Source organism: Apaloderma vittatum, unplaced genomic scaffold, assembly GCF_000703405.1.
Source record: "Apaloderma vittatum isolate BGI_N311 unplaced genomic scaffold, ASM70340v1 scaffold16605, whole genome shotgun sequence".
Taxonomy (NCBI): Eukaryota; Metazoa; Chordata; class Aves; order Trogoniformes; family Trogonidae; genus Apaloderma; species Apaloderma vittatum.
Genome location: NW_009717814.1, coordinates 1 through 18,856, shown reverse-complemented (window position 1 = coordinate 18,856; position 18,856 = coordinate 1). Strand labels below are relative to the sequence as shown.

Here is an 18,856-nt window from a genome sequence, read left to right as displayed (position 1 = left end):
ATAATTAAACATTTTCATCTTAGAACACTGCAAGTGAGATTTCTAAAAGGCTGGCTAGGACACGCACAATGTTTTTTTGACCTGTTCAAGTGCGCGACTCCTTAGAGACACCAAGATAAAGCGCGCTGTTCCCGCAGACCCGCCCGGTGCACTGTTACCATTGAGAAGCAGCTCCAGTCCCTTTCCCAACCATTTACCTCTAATGCCTGCAAGTCTCCTCAATGCCACAGGTTTTTTGGTCCAAGTGTTGTTTATATTTCACGAAATAATTAAAAAAAAAAAAGTAGAACGCCCCACCCCCAGTCCCATTTCAATGAGTTCCTAACAACTCATCCAAATCATTCATCCACTCTTCCGAAGTCCTGTTTTTCAGCAAAGAGTCTATCAGATCTGTGTCACCAGTTAAGTTCTGAAGTCCGTTATTGCCCGACTGGCCGCTGTAGGCAAAAGGCAGCTCTTGACTGGTTGTCCTCACAGGGTACCCTTGGCTACAGTGCAGATTACCTCTGTTGGGCATTTGCTGATTTGGATTCTGGTTAAAAGCATTCAGATCGGGCACAGTCTGGCTCATGCCAGGCAAGACTTGCTGCGAGGGTACCTGCTGCTGCGCGGGCGGGTTCATCCGCTGCTGCGCGCCTAAAGACGACGACAACATCTGCCCAGAGACGGCAGCATTCATAGAGGTCATGGGTCTGCTGGTGCTTAGGCTTACCTGAGGCATTCCTTGGGCAAACTGTTGGTTGGCCATCTTTAAATGAGTTTGCTGCATGTGGAAAGAGGAGCTGGCAGGAAACGGCCCTAAGCCGCTGTTTGCTTGCGTCTGGTTGTTAATGTTAGGGATACCTTGGTGTTGCCAAGATGGATTTTGAGCCCCCATAGCAGCTGGCACTCTTGCCATCTGTGGCTTAGACAAGGTTGGGTTCAGCGCACCCTTGCCGTGCTGCTGAGAAATACTCGAGTTCGCCAAGGTGTTCTGCCCGTAGCCAGCAGGAACTGCAGCACCCTGGCCCAAGCTGCCCTGCCTCTGCAGGGGGGGCTGCCCGCTAGCACTCGGAGCTGCGTGCTGGGGAACCATCTGCGTCATGCCAGGTGCCAAGTTGTACAGTCCTCCTCGCTGGATGTTTTGCATATTGGTGTACTGAGCGACCCCCCGATCCTGCTGACTGGAGCCCGACTGGAGTGGAGGAACAGAACTGTGGCCAGGTCCCATCTGGATCATGTTCTGGGTCTGAGGAAACATCCGCGGGCTACTGGAGCTGGACTGTCCTAAATTACTGACCCCAGGCATGGCTGAAGACGACCCTGAAATACAAAGAAATATTTTTTACATGAAATACCTCAGTTAGCCAGCGGTAGGAGGCTTGTAGCACCATAATCCAGAAGGAAGGTGCAGCTGCCTTTGTATAAACCAACCTATGCAACCAAGGCACCGACCGCAGTGCTTTAATTAAAGAGTGTCAATTGTTGCTCCACTTAACACCTCCCACCTTGATCTCAAACACAGATATACCAATGTCCTGAAAAAATCTGAATACCACTTCTAAGAGCTAAATTGTTGTTAAAAAAATAAATAAATTAGACTTTCAAGACAGGACTCTGACACTTCTTTGTGAACAAAAGGTATCCACACATATATTGAAGCGCATGCAGGATTTCTAGGCTATTAAAAAATACCACTTACTGCCCACACGTGCTATCAGTTATTTCGTGCATACACTGTATATCTCCTCTTGCACATCTGTAAGGTTTCCCGTCCTGTGTTTTCCCAATTCCAGACATTTCCTCTATTTTATAGAACTTTCAGAAAGTGTTGGTCAAGTATCATTTGGATTTCCACAATGAAATATTTGCTATGTTAATACACAATGCTGATAAGCAAGCAAGGTGATTTGCCATAATAAAGCCTTCCCAGGAAATAAAGTCCTTTGTTCTTGTAAATTCTAAGTTTCTTCCTGTAGAAGAAACAGCCCCCTACCTAAAGTACAAAAAAGTAAAAAAGCACTGTGAAGTGTAATGCATATACAGTCAATCAAGGGTAAAATCTACCTATGCTAGTACTTTCTCTACTTTCAAAACAAAATAAGCTGCAGAATTTTTTCATACTCAAAGACAGCCGAGGAATATTGTCTCTCCATTATTATTAATTCAATTTTTATTCAAATATAATCAAAATTATATTGAATTAATTATCAACAAAACACACCATAAAACCCACCAATATCACAGGGGGTGGATGGGTGGAGAAAAAGCCTTACTGGAACACTACAGGAGAGTCAGTACACACGTTGGTATTTCAAATGCAAAAAATAATCAGCATAACAATGAAAACATAGTTTTAATATTACTGATGTCCATTAGAGCAAAACATGCTATTTCTAACAGGTGTACTACTGCATTTCTGTAGAAAAGTGGCAGGAGAAATACAGGTTTCTGTGCAATATTTGAGGGACACTAGTGATCACTGGGGTAACACACAATCCTTTTGTCTTGCTATCGAGTTTTTTCAGCTCAGTAACAAAACCCAGCCACGGCTCTACCAGACACTGCACAGCCACCAACGCTGTCAGAGTGAGGCTATCGCATTGCTATTTGCATCTCTTCCCTTCGGTATTTATTTCTGTTGGAACACAGCAAATAAGGAAACAAAATGAAGGGACTAAGCCCTTTTTTGTACCCTAGGTTTATGGAACAGACAAATGGCTTTCCAAAGCCCTGTTAAGTAAGGATTTTTCAGGTAAGGAGATGAGTTCTACTATTCTCTAGTTCTTCCATATTCATGAAGCTCTTCCAGCTTAACAGTAACAACATCATTTATTTATCAGCATTGATACGCTGAAGACACACCAAGCTGCTTCTCCTACCAAAAAAACCAAACCAACCAAGTAGGATACCATAACGAAGAGAATTCAAACTGCATTCACTTCTTAAGGTAGTAGGGATAAGAACATTAGAGAATTTTAAATTCATCCATCCTAGTAAATGAGAGAAAAAAATACATGACTTATTTTTAATGGGGGCCAGTGACAGACACGAGCAGTAGTGAGGTTACGCTTCAGAAAGAAACTGGAATCCTAACGCATGATAGCAAAGGCGAATTTACAGCACGTAGTACCACGGTAGTATTTTAGAACAATGAAGGTACTCAAGATCTTATTTTACCCTTTTCCAAAGCAATATTAAGAATCAGAAGCTTAAGTTGTCCTGGATATCTGGGACAGGGGAACCTGTTGATTTTCAACGGCATCAGAGTACATGTCTAAAAGTTTTAAGGCACAGTGATATGGGAAGATGTTGTAATAAATAAATTAAAAGCTATCCAATCCTGGAAATTTGAAAACACCTTGCTTTTTCCTCCTGATATTTTTCCGCCATTACTTCACCTGCCACATTTACTTACCTGTGAACTGCCCAACTTGTTGCTGGTACGGATTTTGGGGTTGATCCTGATACTGGGGAGGTGGCCGAGTCAGATGCCGCTGCAGCTGTTGCTCTTGCTGCTGCCGCTGCTTCTCCTAAGAAATGTCCAATGTAAGACAACAAGAAAACAAGTCAAGCTTTTTTCAAATAATTAAAGGGGCTTATGCAGCCTTAAAGTCACTCTAGGCCTTTGTTCAAAGGCTCAAACTCAATCATTTTAACCTGATGAGTCACAAGACCAGGAACTCTGGAGACAACAGGGACAACCGTGTGCATTACAGAAGTTACTGCAATGTCTGAAGCCTTAAAAGCATCAAAAATCCAAGATGCTTGTCTTTTAACGAGCAACAGTCAACAGGCATTTTTAGCAATACTCTAAAGACACTAATAGGTAAAAAAAGGGCAAAAGCAAGTGTGTACAAAAAAAAATTGACACTTTTTTCTGATCTTTGTCCCCAGATCAGTTTGAGACCTCTCTTTAGAAACTAAGTAAAAGTACAAGTTGGGAATTTCAACAACATTACACAGAAAAGTAAAAATTTAACATATAAGTATTTTCTAGACCTTGTCTTGGAAAATGAAAGACATATACACACACCCAGATTCTTATACACCACAGGTTTTCCTAGAAGATAATGGGAAACTGCAGAACTAAGTCTATAACAGAAGCTGCGCAAGTTTTGCAACCATTGCTCAAAACTATCTTAACAACACGGCCATCAGCTGAAACAAACCCCATTAATGATTCCAAATGCCCTTGCCTCATTAAAAGCACATTCAACCTTTTATAATAAAATGATCTGAAATTAAACAAGCCTATTTTCTACGGAGAAACTTCTGGGAAAAATGAAATTTAAAGCTTTGAGGGGAGTATCAAGAGAGTTCATCCACACACCGACAGTACACTCAGAGACTCTGAGGACACAAAAAGCCAAAAGGCTGCTTTTACAACATATCAGGCCCAGTATTTCTGTCTCTTCCTCCACATGTATCTTCAACCAGATCAAAATTCTGTGATAACTAAGTAGTAACACAATGCATAACTACCTACTCATCCAAAAAGTTACACAGAGCACAGAAGGGGACAGAAATTTCCTTCCAAGAGTACCCAGGGTAAAGACACAAGTCACAAGCTCTTAAAGAAGAGACCAGTGCAACATAACAAACGGGCAGATGGATGTTACCACCATCCTTCTGAAACGTCTACAGCTAAGAAGCTGCTGAGACACGCAGAGGAATGAAGAGGGCAGGCTGCTTGTCAGAAAGAACCTGCTGCTTGCAGGACCAGACAAACCTGAAAGAAAACCTGAAAGAGGCTGACCACAGAAGCCAAGAAGAGATGCCGTGGTTCTGAGAGAAACCAAGAGCTGCAGAAGCTGGCTAAGAAAACAAAACAAACAAAAAGAAACAAGAAAATAGATAGAAGTTGGGGGGGGGTGTGGGGGGGGGTGGAAGAAAAAGATGCAGAATACCAAACATGAAGACAGCTTTAGAATGGCAGGGAATGGCACTGAAGCTACCTGAAACTATAATTCTCCTACAAAATAGAGATCAACTGATTCAGAAATCTTTCAGCGATACATCCAGTATCCTGGGTATCCAAAGAAATAAATACCAAGTTAGAATGCTAACAAGATCTAGCCTGACTGCGCAGCACAAGGCAAATGCAGTATCTAAGTCTGTGCAGCTCCAAAGCAAAGCCGCTCCTTATTCGGGATCGGAGCAGCACCACACAAAGATGCAAGTTGTAGAAGGTAGTTGCAGAAACATAAAACATGAACTAGCAATCGTGACACCAAAGCGCCTCATAGTTTACACTCCCAATTTCGTAACATGGTATCTGCTTGACGAAATCTCAAATGTTGTTGCATCCACCAAAGCAAATCAGCACAAAGTAACAGCCAACCTGCTGGCCCTTCTCACCTGCTCAGCCAGAAGATGCTGCTGCCTCTGCTCCATCAGGAACTGCTGCTTCTGTTGCTCCATGAGCAAGTGCTTTTGTTGCTGCTCCCTCTGCTTCTGCTGGTCCATCAGCATCTGATGTTGCTTCATCACCGCCGCTTGCTGCTGATTGCTGAGATAGGGTGGGTTGCTGTGGTTACCTGCCATGGAGACGTTGGGAGCCTGGGCCCCCACGCCAGGGCCCGGGACAGAAACCGGAACGCGAGGAACGTTGGGAGATGGGGTTTGATCCTGCAGAACGTAGGAAAGTTGACATGAGTTCCAGGAAGAGGTCAGCCCTCCAGCATTTTAAAAATGTGTAGCTACACGGATGAGGAAAGGCACCTTCATGGTGATGATCACCACTGGTACTATTTGTATCACCTTACAGGAAAGGAAGAGAGACTTTAATAAAGTCCACACAGGGAGGGGAACCATTAACACATCTCAAAAACCCATAAATTGTCAATTATCGCTTATTTGTACATCTACACACTTTAACTATTAAAAGTTAGATCAGATCCTTATATTTTTGACATCTTTATGCAACAGCTTCTCCTCTTGTGAAGCTTCTAATAGAAAAGGCAAAGTGTGATACAGCTTCCAGTTCAGCTAATTAAAGACAGCAAAAAACCCATCAATCCATCTATAAAGTGCCAGACACAGAAGTGCTATGTCAGAGTTAAGGTCAGAAGCTCCACAACACTTAGGAACAGAGGCTTTAACTTCAGTCTCAGAGAACTTCCCAGGTGAGTAAAGCTGTTTGTGCTTCCCCTCAGCCAGAGGAACAGCATCAGTTACACAGAGCACTTGAAACACACCAGCTTCAATTCATTTTGGTGGCAGCTTTTCTAACACTACATTTTAAATTTGCATTTTACAAAACATTTCTTTAAATCCTAGCTCTTCTGTCAAGACTTAATTCAGCAAGTGTTTATGCCTGCCTTCCTAAAGTTGCTTTTTTTCAGTATCACAGCATTTACAAGTGAAGGGGAAGAAGGCTATCACTAATCAAAACAAGTCTTAACATATTTTTCCTGCAAAACAAGCATCACCCTCTTCCACAGAGAAAAATACTACTACAGATAAGATTGTTATTATTATTTTTTCACAAGTCTTTTTTTTTTTTTTGAGATTGGAACTTGGGATAAGCAAAAATAACAGGGAACGATCATTGTTCAAGACCTGATATCATCCCCTTCACACTAGCACCTCCATTTGAAATTTGACAATTTCTACCATTTTCAAGCACAGTTCAGCCTCATTTCTAATTACAGAAACAAACACTGCTTTCAAGTTTAGAATCCAGCTAATGGGTTTGGCTGCTGGTTCTCTGTGCAGTTTCATAAGAAATAACGAAGCAAATACTGGTAATGCTGTGCTAAGGTGTTCCAAGCTTTCGAGAAATTCTCCAGGATCACTCATTAGTGTTTCTGTTAATTCAGGGAAAGCGTGGCGGCGGAGATGCAAGGTATCCTCAGGTTTTTCAGCGACGGGGTGACGTCACATACACAATCACCTCTACCTTTCCCCTTCTTCCATCCAAACTTTCATTAACTTTTAAAGAGGTTAATTTTCTTGCGCCTTATGAAGCACACGTTGACCTCAGATCTTTATTCGTGTATCACAGACTAATCACATCTTTTTCACGGAGCTTTTTTGGTTTGTTTTGCTGATGGAGCATATGACTGGACTTGAATCTCCAACAGCTTTTGCCTTAAGAACTTTAATCCTTATACCAAAGAACCTTTTCTCCTCAGTAAGTCCTCTAGTACGTGCACTGCAGGCACGTGTTACAGAATGCCAGTAAGTCTATACCATCTACCACATAAATCTTTATCTGCACTATTGGTTACATATAAGGAAAAGAAGCACCATGCAGGAAAACCTTGAGCATGCTGCTTCGAGCAGACAAATAATACTGTTACTCATTCTTAAAGATGTATTTCTCTCCTATCCCATGCTTCCCTAAGGCCCAGAGACTTCACCAGTAACAAATTCTTAGATTTGAAAAGCCTCAAGAACACCCAAGAAACCAGGAAATCAGACTCCCAAATCCACGTCTCTTCAAAAAAGCAGCCAAAGGGGTGATGTCTTTTTATAGTAAGCCAACTCTGACACAAGTAGGGACTAAAAAGAAGGTAAAGGAATCAAAGCTTCTTTGAGAACGCTGTTTAACACTACAGTTTTACATAGGTTATTTTAGGCAAAAGTTTACAAAGCATCTATTTATCTTTGCAAGTAGAAGCCTCTACGAAGTGTGACATAAATTGTTGCCCGCAAAGTATATTAAGCTAGAAATCACACATTACCACATGACCTAGAACCAAGTATTAGAAACTGTCCTCAGCGGAAAACAGTTCTTGATTCTTATTTCACGTTATCGTTGTCTCCTTTAAAATCATGCAGCAACTGAAACACCACCAAGTAACCTGTGCTCTAGCCTTATCTATCCAACGCTCTCTTGGCGAAAGCTTGGCTACCACACAAAGGTAATAAAGCCCAGAACGTTCACCTGACTGTGCGGCAGTCGGTAGGCAATGTTTCCAGACTTGGGTTTCAAGAGGATCATCCCATTCTGGTCATCGCTCACGTGAGACAGCGGTGGCTGCTGGCGCTGCTGTATGTACGCCAACATGGGAGTCTTGTTCTGACCGGGCACTGCAACCCCCTGTTCACATTCTGCTTTGTAATGTGACAGAGGTTTGGTGTTCCCATAGTCCAGCATAGAGCCTTGACTATTCACAGGGTTCTGGTTCAAGCTGTTTTGCTGATGACCCAAAATGTTCACGTGGTAATTGCCTCCAGCTCTCGGTGAGCTTTTATTTCCCATATTAGGCATCAAGAGTTTCTGATTGTTAAAGTCTGGCTGGTAAACCGATGGGCTGGTGGGATTTTCCATGCTATATGGGACAGCCAGTGGACTATGAGAAGGCCCAGACTGCTGCCACGTAGACATCTGATTTGTTTGGTGGACTTGTGAAGCTTGCTGCTGGTTCTGCAACATCTGGTCTCTCTTCTGCTTGGCAGCAATCTGCTGAAGCTGATGAGCAGAAGACATTTCTTTGGCACTTCCTGCACCCTTCCCAGGTAACAACACGCTGGGGAGAGGCCTCTGGACGTTCTGAGAGTGGTTTGATGCCTGCATCATGGGTTGATTAGTATTTTCAGTCATTGACTGACTGGAAGGCTGGAACATGGCCTGAGAACTACCGACCGCTGGAGAAGCAGCACTTACGGGTACAGAAGGAGCACCAAGAAATGCTGAACCTGATGAAGTGGATCTCACCTGGGGAGATCCCATCTGTTCCTGCTCAAAGGGTGCTGGTGAAAATTCAGTCTTTATGTTAATGTCTTGCGGCAACGGAGTCTGTGCAGCTGAATTTGAAGAATCTGCATCTTTTTTCTCTTCAAAGTCTTCATTAAAGAGATCCTTCATGTCTTCATCGGGCACAGATCTATTAAGCTCCTCGATAAGTTCCTTCCATTCTTGCTCGTTGAGATTAAGATCAGGCATCAAGTTATTCTGAGATATAGAGCCCCCTGCTCCAGCAATCATACACGGAAGATCATCCACAGGCTCCTGCTTCAGCTCTTTGTTCAGACTCAGAGGAAATGAGTCATCAGCATCACCACCTCCATTCATCTGCAGGCTGGAATCTGGAAGACACTTCTTGCTGATGCCGTCTAGCCCCATGGGATGTTTCCCATTAAGTTGTAAGGTATCTCCGCTGCCAGATTTCTTGTCAAGATGATGGCATGGAGACACAGGGGGCATTCCATTGGAAGAACCACTCACGCCACCAAGACCATCATCACGACGCAGTTTCTTGGACACAGAAAATACATCGCCGTAACCGTTCTGCTGGTCTCCATTCTGAGGGGAAGCAGCACTGTCGAGCTTTCTTTTCACAGTCTCGTGAAGCTGCTGGAAGCAAAAAAAAAAAGGAAGGTTTTAGTTATTTAGTTTTCTGTTTCATATGTCAGGACTCCTATGTTTTATCAGAAGATTGTCTAGCTCTGAATACAATATTTCAGTGTAAAAAAAGAAAAGTTATAAAACACACCTTATCAAAGCAAAATTGTAAGTTATCACAAGATGGGTTCCTTACTGACATCTCTTGGAGTAAACTTTCAAAAATATGTACTACATCAAACAGAGCCGCCTCCTTCAAACAAACCCAAAAGCTGCCATATACTTTGACAACAACAAAAAGTTGAGAAATGGCTGTGAGTTGCAATATATTATGGGGTTTTTCCTACTTAAAATAAAAAAAGTATTGCAGAATGCTAAGATTCAAATATTCGATGAGAACAAAAAACTGCATATTATTTGGCCCATGTACACACGGCATAATTGCTCTGTAGGATTGCTTTATAAAGCAGTCTCACACTTAATTATTTAGAGAAAGAGAACCATTTCTCTTTTGATTATATTTTTGGGAGAAAAACTATGTATATAAATCCTGTACACAATGACATTTTTGGCATAAAGCAAAACCAGTTCATCACTAAGCGACTACTGCTTGGCACGCGTGTAAAAATTCAGAGTTCAGGCAATTCCATCACAGCAGAGTAAGTTTATTCCTTTCCTCCTTTCTCCCAGAGCACTTGCCAGCTGCTCCTCTCTGCGCTATGACCACCGGAACCCCAACCAGCTCAACAGTCGGCTTCTCGCAGCTAGTGAATGCGCACATTCTTTTTCTTGTGGTGCCACCTAGAAGCAACCGGAGGGTACAGCAATAGCTTTATGAGCAGAGTTTAAGAGCCTTTGTTCGACTTCTCTTTCCTGGCAGCATCCTTTCAAATACAAAGTTCTTTCCACTGACCTCAGAAACATCTGTAAACAGAATTCACGCACACAAAGACACATAAACTTTTCCTTCCCTCAGGTGCGTTCTGTAACAAAAGAAAAGCTGAGCTTTGCTTGTGCTGGAACACTATAGCAAGGCAGACAAGTCGAGTGGAGCGATGACCTCCCATCAGCTCCCCTGACCTGGACAAGGCGCCTTTGTACATCTCGGGGGGACACACGAGGAGAATCGCCACCAGAAGCCACCCTTCTGGAGCGCGGTTCACTGGGCAGTGCTCTGGGACGGCAGAGAAGCAGCTCATTAAACAAACCTCAAGACAAGTACGCTTATTTTAATATTACTTGCAGTCTCCACAACGCAGTCCACTCGCCCTTAGGGAAAACTGCCTCATCCAAGAACAAACAGGGGAAACCTCAAGATCTCAACACTCAAGCAAAAGGTTGTATTGTAGAGCCAGCATAAATTATCAGAAGAATTTACAGCACTTGCCTGGGCAACAGTATTCTTTGATTTAAGGACGGGAGGACTGGTTCACAGTTAATCGTCGTAATTTTTTTTTTTAAACAGTCTACAGTTAGCTGATCTTCAGGAAAAAAACCACTATTTAATGACTGCAGAAGTAGCACCAAAATCTTATTTTTATCTGAGGGATAGGCTGCAGCTTCCCAGGAGTCTTGGTAATAGCAGCAGAGCAGGGAGATCAGCAGAAGACCTATTAGGACGAGGTGATGTGTACATTGGAGAGGAGGCTGGAATTGAATTCTCTTCATTTGAACATTAGGTCTACAGCTTGGAGTAGCAGATCTAGAGAGAATTCTTCATATGCCAACTTGAAAGAATAATGAAAATTTACTTTTTTGTGAAAAGGCAAAGTGACAGAAAAGAAGGAAGCCTCAATTCAATCGCAACGTTTGGCTTTTAGTAAGTTTCTCATTGTTTATTCTTGGAGTAGCAGATCTAGAGAGAATTCTTCATATGCCAACTTGAAAGAATAATGAAAATTTACTTTTTTTGTAAAAAGGCAAAATGATAGAAAAGAAGGAAGCCTCAATTCAGTCGCAACATTTGGCTTTTAGTAAGTTTCTCGTTGTTTATTTAATACTCCAGCTGAGAAAACCAAAGCTCAAGGTGGATGAGTACCTTGCCCAAGGTCTTACAATGAGTCAATCACTCTAAGTTTGGGAATGGATCCTCCTTAATTCTAAATCATTAAGGAAAAACACACTCCTTGAAAACTGACATACAAGTAATAACTTAGTTGTGTATGCTGACCATATTCTTCTCATAGCTGAAGCAAATCTGTGTATTAAAACAGAATATAAGCCCACCGGGGATCACTGCTGTAATTAAAGCACATGGAGACAACTCAAGGCACCAAGAATTTGTGGGGCATTCGAGCTGTAACTGGACACAGCTCTTCTCAGGCTTCAAAACCCAGCCAGGATGCTGGACAAATATTCCAGCAGTGAAGCCCTAAAGTCTTTGCTACTCTACTACACTATTTGCAACATACGCAGCTAATTAGATGAAGATTAAATCATCCATGCTTCTAAGCTACAATTACTGTAAGTCTAGAAACAGATAGAGAACCCTAATAGCCATCACGGGCTCTTTCCATTAATAAAAACACGCAGGAGCTTTCAGAACTATATGGGTCTTACCAGTCAGAATGCTCACATATCTGACCTTGGTGACATCTTGACATTAGCTGCTCTAGACTAAGTCCTCCTGTCACCTAAAACTACATTCCTTTGTCAAAAAAGGGAGATTAAAGAAAAAAAAACCAAGTGAATTCACTAATGAAGTAAAATTTGGGGGTGACCGCTTCCAGCATTGCTTCACCTCAGCTAAATCTAGAGTATTTGAAAGACACTCAGCCCGTACCCAACAGCCAATAGGCATGTAGGAAATAAGAAAATCCGCTTATCTTCCATCTGCGTAAGAAAAGATTGAGCCCAGTTTGCAACCAGGATGTTCAACTTCTGAGTTTTAGAAGCCAGTCACCAACCGCACCTGCAGCTTGGTTCACTTCTCACACTACAAGTCAAAAGCGTGTTTGGATGCTGTGGCAGGAAGCACACGCTGAGATTTCTGTCACGGCAGCCAGCTCTCTGCAAGGCAGCTGCCAACCAGCTTCAAACCAACCTTGTAACAGCACCTCCTGCCCTCTCTTGTCCTACAAAAATCTGTGGGAGCCCAAAGTTACAGATTCCTTTCCTGCCATTAGCAATATATCCCAATAACCTTCCCTTTATTCATGTTTCATCCTTTTGATTAAGAGAACCTGAAATTCTCACACCAGCTACATTGATGTAACTACCCCGCAAATAACGCAACTTTCTCCTGTGAAATTCCTTCCTTACAAGCAATTCTTACGTACCAACTCAGCTCTTGATTTCCTAATAGAAGAAGAAATATTAAATTCAGTTCTTCCCCAATTTGTCTGCGTCTATCCCAATAATATGGTTTTGGGGGAAAAAATAACAAGGAGCATGCGAGATACAAGTCAGACTCCAAGGTGTCTACATATCAAGCTGCTCCAACAGAGTTCTCCAGGCAAGAAAAACCTGTTCTCTTCTGCCAAAACTCAAAAAAAAAAAAAAAAAGAAAAAAGAAACGCTGACAAAGTAAAGCATAACTTGCTTCTCACTAAGAAAATCCCTTCAATTCTATTGTCCACTATCATTCTGTAAGGCACAGCGGCCCCCTGGCATGCTGCTCATGGCTTCCTTAGTGAAATCCATCGGTTTTATAACACACGAGCCAATCCTGTCCCGTTGTCACAAGATCAGATACAGAAACTCATTCCTGTTTTCTCAGCCTACTCAACTTCCCAACAGAAGGTGAAACTCCACGATCTCTTGTTTAGTTTTGCCTAAGAGTATTACCCCAAAAGCATTTACCCAAAGTATTTAAACGGACACAGAGGCAGTGCAGAGAAAGGGATGTACGTAGGGAGGCCTCAGTCCTTCAGGCCAAGAAAGGGCACACGGCTGCTCCAAGAGCCAGTGACGGGCCATCGCCTGCACCTCCTCCCCGTCACACCACCAGCACCACGTTCTGTCCACCTGAGCAAAACCCAGTCCTCAGCATAACAACAAATACACCTGCTTGGCAGAAGCACATACGAAAGTCAGGCCATAATTGGGGATTCCCCACGTGAGGGATACACATTGGTAAAACCCCGGTGCCATCTGTCACCGGGAAAGGGGTGTCTGACACCAGCAGCCTCCGACCGTGTCACTCACAGGACACGCACACAACGCCTGGCCGTGGGACGCAGGACCACGACGCTGGGGACGGACACATGCTCAGTCAAGTGACAAGGCTTCCGTCAGAAAAGGGATGGCACACAAATAATTCTGACAAGCTACATTCAACCTCTGTCTTAAACCTCCCAGTTTTACCAGAATGCTGCTCAGTCACACTGCGGTCTTACTGAGGGGTACGTTGGCAGAGTTCATAAAAGCTGTCCACAAACTGCCATGGAAGCCCAGCAAGAAGCTGGAAAAGCTTTGAAATTTCATCTCCAGCTTTTCTGTTAGCACTGGCAGAGTTTAGAACGTCAGAGGCCAGTGCAGTGCTCCCTCACTGCCCTGGTGGGGAAGGGACACAAATCACTGCTCAGAACGGTGGCACAAAGTTGTTCTGGTTCTTTTGTTGTTTGGTGGTTTTTTTCCCTTTTGTTACAAGCAAAAGATTACTCCAGGAATCAAAACATCAGCATGAAACGCTCAGTACCTGAAACCAGTTTTAGATAATAATCTGAAACCAATGACACTTCAATGCATTAGAAGGTAACGAGCATGAATGTTTAGTTCATGTTGTCCGCTTGAAAGCAAGAAAGCCTTCACAATGCAGGATTTTTAAACTGAGGTCAACTACAGTGCTTTTATAAAAATACAGCAATTTGCTATACTTTGAGTCCTGCAACTGAAGACAGTCAATATATATAAAAATAGAAACTTTACGTAAGTTTCATTTTTTCTGAAAAACCACCTAGGTGAACAGAGCAGAAACAAAGCTTTTAAAAAATCTGGTTCTTACACTGCACCTTTTAGGCCCCATACAGTGTTTTTGCTTAGTCTTTTTAAAGCATCTGCTACAGATATTAAAATATTCTTACAGGATTCAGAGCTTCAATTTTTTGTGTTTTATTTGGAATAAGTTTTACCATTTCATTTTCAGAATTAAATTATGTCTACAAGGATTTGTCATTAAATGCTAGCAAGAGAAACATAACGCTGGTCATTTTCCAAGAAGGAATGCTATATTACTCCAGAAACATAATAAAAATCTAGTTCCAACATGCCTGCTAGCTAGATACCAGCATTCTCACCTAGATGGGGAAATCAAAATAGAATATATCCATTTTTCTGCCACGGAAGCAGTAGTATTGCAACACAGAGAAGCTGCCATGAACCAGACTTTGCAGTAGGTCTTCTACAGACACAGATTCTCCTCTCCTGCCTGGCCAAGGACAGGAGCAAAGATAACAACCTCCGAAGCTGGAACAATGTAAATATCAGAAATTCTAGCATATAAATTTTGGATAGAGAACACAACAGCTTGACTAGATGATACGGTAAGAACTCCCCATTTACTGTGCATCTACCCAGAGCTTCCACAGCTGCGCCCGCCCTGCAAGGAGAGCGCTTTGTTACCCAACGCCTTCCTGCATTCCACGGTGTTGTCAGAACCAAACTGCCAGACTCATTTTAATTTTGACTTTTACTTTAATTCCAGAAGACTAAGACTTTTGTATTTGGGTGACTGCCTGCTGGAGTGAAGAAGGGCTGTGGATATGCACGTCTATAAATATCCCAAGCCTGCATTAGTCACAAGGGGCAGCTTCTGCTACAGGAATTGTTCTGCTGAATCAAAAAAACTGCTGTGCCTTCAGCCGCAGCGCCGGATCCTCCACCTCGCCTGAACTTCAACAGCAGCAGCAGATCAGTCACTCCCAGATCCCTACCATTTAGGAAGCATCACTGCATATCTAACTCATCTCGCAAGGGAAATGTTTCAAACATACAACAATACCTCACGTAGAATTAAAAGGAGACAAAGAAAAACCTGTCTGAGTTGTTGGGCAACAAACTATCAAGACTTGTCAGCAAAAACAAACAGCGGTGGCAAGACTACACTGCACCATAGTTATGTATAAATAATGGGGAAATCATTTGCTATTTTTGTGGTAAAACATAATTTCACAATTTAACACCCCTCTCCCACAGCTTACACAAAAATGGCCTTCTGAATTGCTCGTACACCAGCCTGAGCTTCGTTAGTGCGACGTTATTAACGCTTGTCAGTACAATCCCGGCCATCTTTTCCCTTCAATTCATTACTTTGGGTCTTTTCAACCAAGAAACCTCGCGCTGCTCTCCTTATACTCAAATTTCTTTTTAAACGCTTCATTGGTGTCTTTGCTTAACCTACCTATTATTCATGCAAAATCTCCTATCACTCCCAAATAAATGTTGTTTTTCTCTTAACACAAAACGTTCCCAAGACAGGCCACCAACTAGACTTTCTCTGCCCATTCCAGAAATACCGTTTGTGGCTTTGTGGCAGCCCTAGACAAAGCAAGCTGTCTGCACAACTGCTGCTCTCAGGTCGGGGGGGAAACATCAGTAAGAAACAGGGACCAGGTCTCCTTCCAAGAGACCCCATCATAAAACAGGGAGTGGAGATGAAAATCCAGAGCTTGCCATTTTCCTCTTTCACGTGTCAGGGAAACACGTTCTGCTCAGCTCAGTGACATGCTATGCCATAGCCTGTCAACTCTTCTGCTGCAGAGAATTTAAACAGCATTTGAATGAACTTTCTCAAATCAGAACCTGGCAAAAAGGAAGACAAAAATACATTCTATGGGAAAAGTCCTGGCTTTTCCCAATTCTCTGTTTCTCAAAAATATAAGATTAACATAACAGACAATACATCATCCGAATATTAAGCATCTTCTACTTTGAACAGTGTCTTAATAATGTCATCTTAATAGAAATGTGAAATAAATTTAAACATTTGACCTTCCCACTAAATAAGTCTCAAAACTTAAAAAAAAAATTAGGAAGCTAGTATGTATCTCCTCAAATAAAGGATAGGACTACCTGGTTCATAGATCACCCAAAGTATTTCTGTATCAATACCATATTGTCCCAGTTCCTGTGGCTCAAGTTTTAGACAAGCTTTAAAGAGATCTACAACAGAGAACAGACTAACGGAAAAGAAAATATCCGATTTTGGTCACGTGAAACATCATACAAGGCGTTAAGAAGGAAGTGGCAGGGCTATCCTGTTCCCCATGACTACTCTGAGTTTGCAGAAGATGTTCTGAAGTGCAGCATCGGGGAGTGAGCACATTGTGCGCCGGTCACACTCGTGGCAGTGCAGCTTCACCTCCTTCTACTACAAGCCCCCTGATGCTAAATCACAGTCCCTTTACCTTTACAGGAGTTGCTTTTTTGTTTCAAGGATCAGACTAAATTAACTTTCAACACAAAGTATCCATTTCCAAGAGAAGATTCATCTGCAGCTTCATGGCAAACACCGGATCACAACAGCAGCAATAGCTGATATAATGCAGGTTTCACCGATCTAGCAGCGTTCTTTGGAGAGGAATGTGTCCAGGGTGTTTTAAAACAAGATAATTCTGGTGTTCATCCAAACTTTATTCAATATTGGAAACCAAACCCACGTCCTTCCCGTTCAAAGCACATGCTTGGTCTTGATAAGAGCTACAGGACTGCTAGAGGTAAAATACCAACCTACAGAGGTGCCTCTTACAGCAAAGGAATTAAATTAGCAGCGGAGGGGTTTTGTTGTTTTTCAAAACCTGAATTACTAAGCAAACCAACTTTATACCCTAGTAACGAGGTGATGAATCAGCAGCTGCAATTAAGCTTGCAGTCATGTATCCTAGGAAGGAAACAGCAGGCCAGCACGAGGAAGAGTCATTCATACACTAAAACCCTCTTCTGTTGTGTAAATTGGCCACTGGCAGCAGCTTCCTGTGCAAGAAGGGCTTCCCCAGATGTGCAGCGTATTTCAGAACCTCCCTGCAGCTGAGAGTCCTCATTATAATGGACGCTAATTAGATCAAATCCACAGCCAAAGCAATTTAAAAGAAACAACACTGATGAATTAAGACATCTTTCTTTTAGAAGATCAATATGAAGATGTGTAGTGGCGGTTTAAGCAGCAGGATTTGACATGCTAAAGAGCTCTGCGCATAACAAAAATTAATGGATAGAGCCCCATATGCAAAAAGCCTTAGAGCCCAGACAAGAAATATGCAGAAATCCCACCAAGTCTTAAAATGATAAAATACGAGTTTGAGTCATTTTGGTTCTGACACAAGTTTACATTCAAGATACATCTACTAAATAACAGCTACCCAGAAAGCTTTACAGAACCACTCTCAGGAATGCACAAGGTTTCCTCTCTTCCTCAAGCACCCTTCTTTAACAGCCATCCAAAGGGCTCTAACTGTGTCACAGGTATCTTAGTTTCCAGAGAAGCCAGTATGTCCTAGATTCTCATAGGCATATTGGAAGAACTAGAAACAATTCACCTGAGTAACATTTTCAGTTCCTCTCGTAAATACTATGAACTGCACACATGCTGCTTAGTGCTGGTTACATTAAAGCTGGTGTTGCTGTGCCCCGTGTTTCACCATTTCACATCATGTCCAGCCATACCCAAGTACACAGCAAGCTCTAGCATGATTCCATTTTAAAAAACTAAATTAAATTCCATTTTAAAAAACTAAATGAGGTCCAAGACAGCAGAGGATCACATTCTCCTTTGCTTCTAACCTGATGACACACATGCACCATCTTAAAAATGTTATTTCATCTACATATTAACCTGGAAATGTCTCAGATGTATCCAGTACTCCCTTTTGAAGACACTCAGAACACTACTGTATCATTTTCACGCAGGCCACCATTTAGAAATACCTAGCTTTAAGACTGACAGGTATTAAGACAGGCAACCTTTAAGAGATTATCCTACTAACCTACATCACTGACACATTAGTACACAGCAGTATATTTAAAGGGCTCAAGAATACGTTAAGCAATAGCTATCTTGATATACAAACAGGGCTGTATGAATATATCCTGACAACCAGAAATGCTAGAGAAGCCAGAGAAACATTAAGATTTTGAGCTAAGCCAGTTTTTTAATGGGTGGAGTGGGATTCCCATAGTGTTCACACCCACTGGAGTGACTGGCAAATAAGCAGCTGCCTTTCCACTGCAATTCTTTCCAATATGTACCAGAGTTAATAGACACATTATTTGTCCTAACAATTCCCCCTCAGTAATAACCATATCCTTAACGAGTCACTCGCTAAATCCCAATGTCTAAGTTAAAGTCATAAGCAAGGAACAAACAAAAAATCCAAACCCACAGCACTACTAATGCTCTTCTGACAGTTTCTGCCGGGAAAATTTGGATGAACTGGCCAGAAACATAACTTGCAGAACTCTCCTCTGAGTAACTGCAACAGTCACAGGCGGCCACCCCTCCTCCCACCCCACCAGGCAGCAGTTTTTACGCACTCCCGGCGTGCGACGGCGGCGAGAAAATAAACCAGCGCTCGTCAGCTGCAGAGTTGTGACCGAGCACACGGCAGCGCTGCCCCAAGCGGCCCCGGCCCTCCCAGCCCGGCCATC

General features: G+C 42.5%; 1 protein-coding gene across 1 annotated transcript; it reads right to left on the bottom strand.

The window, feature by feature from the left end:
* Positions 1-310: 310 nt before the first annotated feature.
* On the bottom strand, positions 311-9,286 carry MAML1 (mastermind-like 1 (Drosophila); the record flags this gene model as incomplete). Its single annotated transcript, XM_009870048.1, has 4 exons — positions 311-1,302; positions 3,398-3,512; positions 5,341-5,610; positions 7,874-9,286. Coding segments are annotated over 4 exons (2,790 nt in total), but the record flags the coding sequence as incomplete, so codon positions are not given.
* Between the last annotated feature and the right edge of the window lie 9,570 nt (positions 9,287-18,856).